The sequence below is a fragment of the Aricia agestis genome, chromosome Z (assembly GCF_905147365.1).
Source record: "Aricia agestis chromosome Z, ilAriAges1.1, whole genome shotgun sequence".
Taxonomy (NCBI): Eukaryota; Metazoa; Arthropoda; class Insecta; order Lepidoptera; family Lycaenidae; genus Aricia; species Aricia agestis.
In genome coordinates, this window is record NC_056428.1 from 10,334,152 (window position 1) to 10,346,329 (window position 12,178).

At 35.8% G+C, this 12,178-nt stretch overlaps 1 protein-coding gene across 1 annotated transcript; it reads left to right on the plus strand.

Annotated features, from left to right (window-relative positions):
• Positions 1–4,106: 4,106 nt before the first annotated feature.
• LOC121738836 lies at positions 4,107–4,813 on the plus strand. Its single transcript, XM_042131082.1, has one exon. The coding sequence runs from the start codon at positions 4,232–4,234 to the stop codon at positions 4,727–4,729; it is 498 nt and encodes a 165-aa protein (XP_041987016.1). The 5' UTR covers positions 4,107–4,231; the 3' UTR covers positions 4,730–4,813.
• Positions 4,814–12,178: the final 7,365 nt, after the last annotated feature.

Genomic DNA, 12,178 nt, shown 5'->3' on the forward strand with positions numbered 1-12,178 from the left:
TTATTTTTGTTTCAGTTGTATCTATGGGGACCCCTATAATTTTTAATATTTTTTCCATTTTTGTATCAAAATCTTAAAGCGGTTCACAGACTACATCTACTTACCAAGTTTCAATAGCATATCTCTTATAGTTTCGGAGAAAAGTGGCTGTGACTTACGGGCGGACGGACAGACAGACAGACAGACATGACGAATCTATAAGGGTTCCGTTTTTTGCCATTTGGCTACGGAACCCTAAAAACAAAGAAATTGGCACGTAATATTATTTTATGTGAAACTTAATCTGCGTTAGTCTAATGCCGATTTTTTTTAATTGTTTGGTACAAATAATATAAAAAGTAATCAGTAATTTAAAAATATGACCATTCGAATGGAATGCACTACATCTCTACTATTTTCATATTGCTTATAATTTGATTACAATCATCAAAGCTTTTCATTTAATATCACTTCTATTTACTTCTCAGTATATAATGATAATGATAATCATATACATTTTTAACATAAGTACAGCTTTGAATAGCATATTTAAATATGCACTCTGTATTTAAGAGTCAGTTGAAATGTATTGCCATGTCTGTGACGACATTATTTCTAGTCATAACCTGGAGAGCATTTACTAAATGGCTGGAATGGTAGAGGGCAACATTTGCTTACTGTCTTCCATTTATTTAAAACGTAAAGCAGAAAAATCTTCCGAGTGCGAGTTGGACTCGCGCACGAAGGGTTCTGTACCACTATAGAGCAAAAATAGAAAAAAAAATGTTTTTTGTATGAGAGCTGCCCTTAGTTATTAATGAAATAATTACTAAAGTTTAAATAAAACTGAGTATTTTGTGAATATTTCAGATGGCTATCAATGATGATACCGAGCAAAAAATGTTAAAAAATCACGTTTGTTGTATCGGAGCCCCTCTTAAATATTAAAGGAGACTGAAACTGGTGGGCCCAAAAGTAATAAGTTCAGAGTTGGTTTAAAAAAATAGTTATTTTTTATGTATAAAATACCAAAAATCTACATAAATTCTCAATCTACAAGCGGAGAAATATGCAAATAACTGTTTTGTGAAATAATCGATTAACGATTAATCAAATCAAAAACGATATTTCAATTATTTATTTACAGAATAAAAACTTCACACAAGGTATTTCACTTATATAAAATATATTAAACTACACCGCATATGTCTACAATTCAATAAAACATAACGTATAATATAAGTATATTTTATTTCAAAAAATCCTTTTCGATTATCGATTTCATATCGATCATAATCATTCAGTATCTAGTCTGTGGCAACATGACATTGACTTGCTTTTGCCGTTATCTGTGTCTCACTTCACACTTGTTTTGTGTTTTTTCGATGAATTTTGATTGCTTTCCCAATTATTTTATATTTTCAACGACCACTTCTTTGTTTTTTACGAACTTCGAACCCGTCTACGTTTTACGAGCCTTGCTTTCATATTGGACACCGAAGATTGCCTGCAAGTTTGACTTGGAATAGTTAATTTGGATTTTGTCGCCAGCTTGTGGATTGGATATTGTTGAAACCATTCTCAATCTATGGTTGAAACGATGGATCGCTGTGTGAACTGTGAGATAGCAACTAGTCACTGCAATACATTAGCTCGACGACCAATAAACCATGAAACTATTCTATCAGTAATTCGGCAATGGCTTGCACCCAATGAGTTTCTAAAATACTAGAGTAGCAATGTCTTACAAAAGATTCTCAGAAATGCGTAAACACTTTTTTGTTAGTAACATAGAATATCATTGCTTGCACCTCAGTCAAATATAAACTCACCTATCTAGGTACTACCTTGATAGACTTAAAATACCTACAGCTACAAGGCATAAGCAGATTATTTACAATTAAAGCAAATAAATTCTAAGCCAAAAGACTAAATAGTCATTGTACTTTATATGAGATATTTATTTTAAGATAGGTATAATTAAAGTATATATGTTTGAGTCTTCATCGACTTGTGATGACTTATATGACATTATCTACTAGATGTAACAAATATTTTTCACATATTTCTACATGTATTCATCTGACACTTAAAGATTGCTACATAACCTCACATTTACTAAATCTCGAATATCTCAGCTTTCAGATTGTCAATGTCTATAGAATTTTCAGCAAGGAAACTCTTAATTTTGAACCTTTTAATTCACACCATTTTCATGTTTTTACATACAGGGCCCAGATTTGTATGTAATTGTTTCGATCTCCTTTATTTTGTTTTTAGTATTTATTGTTATAGCGGCAACAAAAATACATAATCTGTGAAAATTTCAACTCTCTAGATATTACCGTTCTTAAGTTACAGCCTGGAGACAGACAGATGGACAGACATCGAAGTCTTAGTAATAGGGTCCCGTTTTTACCCTTTGGGCACGGAACCCTAAAAACTTACAAATAAAATACGCTTACATATACTACTAGACTACTAGTATGCTTAGACACTTGTTAAAACAATATCGTGAAGGTAGGCTCAGACAGCTAATTTTGATTTGTAATAGGTTACTTTGGTAGCAAAAAGTATGATTCCCGTTACAACTTGTGCAAAAAGAGCGGTAAATATAATGTAGATTTTATAACTAAACTAGCTGTCCCGGCAAACGTTTCTTTGCCATATAAAGTATTTCGCCCGTATTATTTTATTGAAGTGACTAAATAAGTATGTCACCATGGCAACTTCCATCGCTATCACGTCGCACAAACAATGGTCGCCGTCAGTCTCGAGTTTTAATAATTTACTATTATTTATTCAACAAATGTACTTATCAATATAAAAAGTATCCAGTAGCCGATTCTCAGACCCACTGAATATGCATAATATAAAATTTGATTAAAATCAGTAAAGACGTTTCGGAGGTGCACGCGGCCTAACATTGTGACAAAAATAGTTTAACTACTAAAATGTGCCAACCCTAAGCATTTTTGGTACATTCGTAAATTCGTCGATTCCAAATAAAGTAAATTGTAGCTTGATGGTCGCGGGTGATAAGCGTGTTTCGTGATGAGATCGCCCTAAAGGCCTGTTCACATTGTCCACGGTACGGCGACGTCACGTTAACGACGTCGTCCGTCGTGGTGTGCTCTAACTTCTACGAAAAGCGACGTTGTATGGCTATCCGACGTAGTTTTGTTATGTTAATTTTGCTACAGGCTATTTATTCGGGATGAGTATAGGATTTTAAATACCATAATATAACACATCGCTAAGTGGCATGGAACTTGTGATTCCTCTAATCAAAATCATATTTGAAATAACCGGCTACTTGACAAAATACTTGACTAAGGCCTCATCCTGTCAAATACGGCAATAAAGCACGTGAATTTGCAACGTCGCATCGAATACCTTAATTCTAGGACTTGCGACGTTGCGACGTCAACGTAATCACGTCGACGTCGCGCCATGGACACGTGGACAGGCGTAGGCCCTTAATGCGGCGTATTTGCTCAGTAATTTCGTTTAAGTGCGGCTTTTTCTTTTGACACAAAGCGCCACATATAATTGCAGCCGGATCCTTATCGCCGCCGCCTTTCCAGCCAAATTACGAAATTAACACCAAGCGGCGACCTATTTTCCTTATCGTCATACGTGTCTCCTGTAATGAACTCGCGCTATGACGAATGCTAAGCTTTTTTAAATAGCACGTAAAGTTTCAGCGAGGACTGTAATAGCTAAAACTAATAATGCATGCAATTATATACGTAATAACTTTTAGTGGAGGGTTTTTTTTATTGTGGTATTTCGTTTTCGTCTACTATGATGTTACATAACAATAATTTTATTGACGCTATATCATATCAAAATTAGAATACTAATGATTTTACGCACTATTTTCATATAACAAAAACAACGCGATACATTTAATAAAATACACTGCGCTAGAGAAAATAAAGATTAAACGCCGGTAATAAATTGAAACCTTTCAACGTGATATAGGAAAAGCAAAGAGCTCATACAAAAGGGATTTAGAGGCAGATGCAACTAGGATACCGCCTCAGACTGCAAATTACAAGCGATATAAACAGCCGCGCGCCGCTCGCTCCATACTCGCGTCAGTACGGAGCTGTCGTGGGCACGGGGCGGACGTAGCTCGTAGCACCTCGTAGCACCTCGTAGCAGCTCGTAGCTCGTAGCTCGTAGCACACCTACGCGGTATGACCGGTCCTGCAGTACACGCGAGCAGACACAAACAAAAAGTGATATGAGTTGTGCGTCCGTCGGTTCAGTACTACGACTCTCGCTGCTGGTACTGACATTTGTCGTATCGTGCGCGTTCGTCGCCAGCGTGGTATGGCTGCTGCGGACCAAAACCGCCGGACAATATGAGAACTACTACTTGTCGAGGATTAATATAAGCGCCCGCATCCAGGACAACTCCAGCACGCCGACGGTATCCGACCACTACAAAGATTTGATCAAAATCGAGATAGCCATGCGGCGCGTCGAGGAGAACAGCAGGCGGCTGAAGGAGTATACGAAATCGTTGTTGTGGGACAACAAGGACAAGTCGTTGTGGTGTGTTTTGTTCAAGGACAGTGTGGTTAAGACGAAAAAAGGCGGCAGGCATATGGTGGACGAGAACTATATACGGAGTCTCAGAGAGCAAAGGATGAGGGACTCCGTGGTCCATCTCCGGCACCACGGCGTCCACCATCGTCGTCGGCCCGACGCCCTCCCCAACGTACCCTACATAAAATAGGCCGTCTAAATAAAGCGGCGTTGTAAAGGATGTAAATATATTTTTATATAAGTGTACAGTGGAGCGTTCGTTGACTTCAGACAATACTTGAATAAATCATGTAATTGTATTTCAAGTTTTATTTGACAAACATAAATAAACATACCTGAATTGCTGCTTGTATATATAGGATGTAACTAAACAAAGTGGTTATCAGTTTAGGGTGTTTGTGTCCCTTATATACAGTTCACTGTGAAAGTAGCGGCGTTGAAAGAGCTACTTTTAAGTTTAGGTTTTTTCGAAAAATGTTTTGAATTTTCTTAAACAGCAATTAGAAAAGAGAAACTGTTTTAATAACAAGGGCCACATATCCCAAAGTATATACTCACTTTGTTTTGTTACAGCCTGTAAATATATTAAATTAAATTACAAATGTTTATTATATTAAATGAAACTACAAATTAAATAACAGATTAAATTATAAGTGCATTTAAAATCGTGTCTATGAATGAGAGAATTATTATTTAAATAATCATTTTACGTTTCGTTCGAAAAATTCTGGGAACATTAATTTATTAAATCTTCCTAATAAATCAAAACACAAGGAGGAAATATTTCAAGAGTTTTCGCATTAAACGTCTGAATCTTTTAACTTTTCCTTAATAAAAAGGAATCATAAATGTAAATATTTTAAAATCCAGAATGAGTTAATTTTCGTGTAATAAAATCTTGGGAATCCGTTGAAATATTTTTTCTTAATTGAATATTCATTCGTAATCTTAAAATATATTTTTTTAGTTGAAAGGACTTGTTACAACATTGTTATACAATTATTTCAGTGGTAAATGTCGAGACTTGTTTTCTCTTAAATTTCATATTACCTTTAAGACCAATTCACCCGCAACGCGACGCGTAGATGCATTTCTAAATTTATATGGATTTGACAGATTCGCAACACGTCTCACGCAATTGAAATCTGTTAAATGCATATCAAATATTTATATTATATATTATGCCGCGCCTCGCCTCGCCCCGCCTCGTCACGTTGCGGTCTGAATTGACCCTTAGTCTTTTAGCTTGTTTGTACAATATAGAAAATAAAGCTTTCTTTTGCTGTTTGAGAAAATATTTGTGTAAGTATGGCAATTGAAAGATGTTTTTAAATTTTCATACAATGGACAAAAATAAGAATATTGGTACATTCGAATATATCTTAGTTATACCTAGTACATAATATACTTTAACTAACCTTTGTTCTAATTATTCTTTTACGGCCATTCCCAATATTTGATCTATCTCTGGTTTTGCCCTACTAGAGATAGTAATAGCTCACAATTGACATAAAATATATGTCTCTAATGTCTAATGTGAGCTATTCCTATCTCTAGTAGGGCCAAACCAGAGATAGATCAAATATTGGGAACCGCCGTTAAACTCCTAACTCTTTTCCTTCACGGGTTTCCAATTTTTTGTCCTACTGTTAATTTTTTTAAATTATTTGTTTATTACCAGTCAACTTTTGTTTTCGTCCAATATTATAATAATTCTTCACTAAACTTTTTATCGGGACTTAACGCGACTTATTTAAGTAGTAATGCTACTACGAGTACATACTATTATACATAGAAACGTCGAGAAAAAGTATGTGCTCGTAGTAGCATTACTACTTAAATAAGTCGCGTTAAGTCCCGATAAAAAGTTTAATTATAATGCAATGCGAAAGTTTAAAATGTTATCTTAATAACCGATACGGGCCGGATATTATTAGAAAAAAAAAATGAGTCCCCTCGTGACCACGGCCGTTGCAACACGGCCGAAACGTCGAGAAAAAGTATGTACTCGTAGTAGCATTACTACTTAAATAAGTTGCGTTAAGTCCCGATAAAAAGTTTAATTATAATGCAACGCGAAAGTTTAAAATGTTATCTTAATAACCGATACGGGCCGGATATTATTAGAAAAAAAAAATGAGTCCCCTCGTGACCACGGCCGTTGCAACACGGCCGAAACGTCGAGAAAAAGTATGTACTCGTAGTAGCATTACTACTTAAATAAGTTGCGTTAAGTCCCGATAAAAAGTTTAATTATAATGCAACGCGAAAGTTTAAAATGTTATCTTAATAACCGATACGGGCCGGATATTATTAGAAAAAAAAATGAGTCCCCTCGTGACCACGGCCGTTGCAACACGGCCGAAACGTCGAGAAAAAGTATGTACTCGTAGTAGCATTACTACTTAAATAAGTTGCGTTAAGTCCCGATAAAAAGTTTAATTATAATGCAACGCGAAAGTTTAAAATGTTATAATTCTTCACTAAATGTTGCCCGCAAATATTTGCGCCTTTTCGTTTATCGCGCGGAAATAAAAAATTTCTGGGATAAAAAATATCCTATGTCCTTACCCGGGACTCAAAGTATGTCTATACCAAATTTCAGCAAAATCAGTTCAGCGGTTTAAGCGTGAAGAGGTAACAGACAGACAGGCAGACATACACACTTTCGCATTTATAATATTTGTATGGATTATAATTAAATGCAGACGATCCAGAGGCAGCCCTATTCCAGTTGCAGATGAGCGACGTGAAGACTGTCTGTCGCAGCCATTTAGTTAAATGAGGCAGCTAATTTGACGCAGAGGCCGTTTATGACTTTCCTAGAAATTAGCAACGTATTTGAAGACATGAGTAGATGAAGTGACTAACTAAAAATTTGAAATTGGTCGGTTTTTTTGCATACATTAAGGCTTGAACGGAAAAGGATCCTTTTTTGATTTCAAATTATTTTCCACATCAATTTAAAAAATTGTTCTACGTACACCTAGAGAATATATAACCCAAATGATGAATATATAGGTCCAAAGGTCTTATCTAGGTGATACCTGTCCGATATCATCCTAGAAGGATTCGGGTACGCGACCCCGGACACTCGAGCTACTGTTAGTCCTTCCCCTCCCTGATCCCTAAAGGGCTACAGTATCCTACCCCATGATCGATCCCCTATCTAAGCTTACCCAATCTCCTTTCCTTTATCCCACTAGTGTACTCTTGCCGGGCCTCACGGCGAAAAGGTGCGGCCTCCGGGTGGCAAACGGGGGTATGGTCAATAGCACAGCCTAGCTACGCTACATAGCTAAGTCCGATGGACTCGTGGACCGAAGTAGGATGTGGTCCTCCAGCATTTTGGGGGTTTTGCGGCGGGCTAACGCTATAGAAAATATCTACTGTTATGAAACCGAAATGATTAAATTGCAAATTTACAAAATTTGTTAAAATAATAGGGAAAAAAAGAGTGACTGCTCTTATATTGTAGAATGTTATTTACCCATTTGATCCACTTATGTCTGCATTTCATTTAACTGTCCCGATAAAGAAAAGTTGTTAAGCATGTAATTTCTGAGAATGTAGATGTAAATACTAAATACATTTTATGACGCATTAATGATCGAGCTTTGGGACACATTGGCTAGTCAATCAACTGGCTAGGCAGCACTGTAGCTGTAGCCTAGTCTGGTGGTCAAAAATTTCTGACGTCAAACATTTCTATCAGCATGAAAAAGCTTTTTGTGCCTTTCATATTATGTTTTTAAAAATGTCCATAGCGCGTGTTAGGACTATTTCAGACCGGAACGCGACGAGGCGTGGCTTGACATATATTTGTATGGATTTGATAGATTTCAATTGCGTGAAACGTCTTACGAATCTTTCAAATCCATATAAATTTAGAAATGCATCTACGCGACGAAACGAGGCGAGGCACGGCGCGGCGTGACGTGGCATAAATTTGTATGGATTTGACAGATTTTAATTGCGTGAGACGGCTTGCGAATCTTTCAAATCCATATAAATTTAGAAATGCATCTACGCGTCGCAACGCGACGAAACGAGGCGAGGCGCGGCGCGGCGTGACGTGGCATAAATTTGTATGGATTTGACAGATTTTAATTGCGTGAGACGGCTTGCGAATCTTTCAAATCCATATAAATTTAGAAATGCATCTACGCGTCGCAACGCGACGAAACGAGGCGAGGCGCGGCGCGGCGTGACGTGGCATAAATTTGTATGGATTTGACAGATTTTAATTGCATGAGACGGCTTGCGAATCTTTCAAATCCATATAAATTTAGAAATGCATCTACGCGTCGCAACGCGACGAAACGAGGCGAGGCACGGCGCGGCGTGACGTGGCATAAATTTGTATGGATTTGACAGATTTTAATTGTGTGAGACGGCTTGCGAATCTGTCAAATCCATATAAATTTAGAAATTAGAAATGCATCTACGCGTCGCGTTGCGGTCTGAATCAACCCTAAGGAGGAGAACTACTGTCAGGACGAGTTACTTACAACTTAACATAATAAAATTTTACAACAAGCTTTAGTTTACAAGTAAATAATTTTTATGACAATGAGAATTGAGAGTTTAAGTTTTATTGCATAGGAAATGGATGGATTCGACAGTAAAGTTTTCCATTTCTGCTTTTCTATCAATTTTAACCAATTCATTTATCTTTAGTATTTGTTGGTAGCATGTTTCGTACTCAAAGTTACAAATTGAGGTAAGACACAAAACTACATCCCATACATTTTTAATTTGTAACTACGATGTTGTAACCTTCGTATTCAATTTAATTAAATACTCAGTATGTTTATTTGGACCTAGCCATCTTGATAATTACAAATGCTCGGTAATAATTTATCATACATCAAAATCAGCCATTTCTTTACAAACTAAGCCAAGTTATTTTATGTCGAAAACATCTATTTCTCCCCTTGTCACGGAGAAAAGAAATATATTTTTTATTTTAAGCTATTTCTATTTTTACTACACAGAAAAGTTCTTTTGCCTGTCTTATCGGTCAGGGAATCGTTTAATAGGTCTTCCTGAAATATTGCAGGTGTCCAGAGATCTCATTCAGATATCCATTTGCAAAAGAACTGATAAAGAGCATCACGGTAAAACTTCCTTTCGTTACTTCGAAGGAAAATGTTATGTGATAAAAGACGTTTGCCTTGGCGACAGCAAAAATAAAATCCAATGAAGTTTTATATTTATCGCAATAGATTCAGATTTATAAGTTATTTTAAAAAAATTGCTGATAACAAAATAATTGTACTCGAAACTTAACAATGACATTACCTTATAAGTAAAATCCACGTTGAATTCTTCATGTCTTCGACAAAAATAACTCGTGCAAATAAATAAACTTTATTGCAGCGTTGTATTATTTTTCTGCCTAAACGTACGTAAGCACGCTTAAGCAGAAAAATAATATTCGAATATTCGAAATAATTTTCGAATAATATTCAAAAGAGCCGTTATTATTTCGTAGTAAATATTCATATTTGATATTACAGTAAATGAAAATTTTAACTGTATCTATAGGCTTAATGATGATGCTGGATGTAACACGGGGTTCCAAATTAGTTGGTGAAATATTAACGAGGCAGACTGGAATCAGCGTCGTGTAAGTGATTAAATAATCACCTACAATATCCGCATACTGATCTAACACAGAATAATGCTACATAAGCCTTAAACCCGCTACATAATATGTTATGATATAACTAGACTTAAATCACAGAACATATCCATATTAATATTACCAGCTAAAAGCCGAACTTTGTGAGGGCTGGTGTCGTTTTCAGCGTGGTAATAATTTTTAAGGTAGTTTTTTTACATTTTAATGGTAACCAAACCTTGACTGATGATAACATATAAATAAAAATTACTATGTTAAAACAAAAATCGATAGGCATGATAGTTTTTTCGTAAAGTGTACCACAAAAGTGCTCAAGTTGTGGGGTATACTAATGATGATAAATACGAATGCAGTATGTCTGTTTATCTATCTGTCTTGTCTGTGTTATCTTAGCGTTACTAGCTTTTATGCACAAGCTCTATCTATTTTATAATACTAAATATTATAATACTAAAACTGTAACTAAACACGACAACCTTCAGAGCCAGTCTACACGGTGCGTTGCGTTAGCGTTGTGTTGACGCAGCGCTGCCGTTGCGTTGTTTTACATACAAATAACCAAGGTGTTCACGTCGCAACGCTATTATAACGAACAGCAGCACCCGAGACAGAGTAGACAGAATATTGTGCCCGAGACATAGCGGGAGGGGGTGTTGACGTTAAGGACGCTATCACAAAAATTATGACAATAATTAGCAGGTCATAGGACATTAAAATAACATTCAATATCAGCGCGACTTGTGCATTGGTGGTTACTATGTTAATACTTTAATGTAATTTAAATTTTAAATTATTATATTAATTTAAAGTTTATATTAAATTAAAATTTTACTAATAAATTATTAACATAACATTTCTGTATGAGATTTAAAAAAAAAGGGATGGCCAATTTTTTGGACAAAAATACACTGCAGTGTAATCAAACCCCATGTCCTTATGACTGCTTCGTAATAACGCTGCGATGGTGCAGCACCCGTGTGGCTGGCTATGCGTCAAAATATTTACGTTGCGACGACGCAACGCAACGCAACGCGGCGTGTGGACTGACTCTTATTCATGAACGATTCAATAAAAGTCCGAAAAAAAATATTCAATAAAAAATTCAGTAATGCTACCGTAAATTTTCTGGGAGGAGAAAGGATAATTTACGGTGCTCAGACGAATCCAAAACGATCGAATTGAGTTTATTATTAGGGTTACGTTATAAAAAGAAAAAATGGGACCCTCTAGAATTGTTTGTGAGATTCTTTGTTACACCAATCACAGGTTTTCTTATTTTTCGGCCGGCGAAAATAGATGACGACTAATGAAATATAGATGACAGAAATAAAATAGATTATTGGACGAAATAAATGAAGCGTCTCTTATAATTTATTTTCGCAGAAGTGCCTTTTTTATTAGGATTGGCAAATGACTACTTTATCTTTAGACGTATAAAATAATACTAGCTTTTTCTACTAGGCTTTACGCGCGGTGAACGGTTCCAATTTCCTATTTCACCCCGTTCGGCGTAAAATTTTGAAATATCCTTTTTTAAAAGCGTGTGAAATTTTAGGTTTCAAGCTCTAAATGTTTAGTAGTGCATTAACCTATCGCCAATCAGGTATTCCTTTTATTTTTATAAAATCTAAACCGAAGCCGAAACTGAAACAATTCGTATCTAAATCCGCATCTATAAATCAAAATCCTTCTAGTGTTATATAAATGATACTGACGTGTATGGCGTTTATTTTTCTTAAAATTTATTTTTCCTTAAAATACAATATCTTACTTATTAACAAATAAAATATGTGCTTAAACCATAAAGTTAATATACCTAGCGGAATAGAGCAACAATCTCGAGCTGTGAAACGTAACCAAAATTGGTTTTCATCTGTGTGATAAATATGTGTATGTATACACTTACACAAGCATGATTGAACATGAATTCTACGAGATTAAATTGTCAACGTGCGGCATGTGCCGACTGGACGTCAAAAAAAGAGTGCTGCT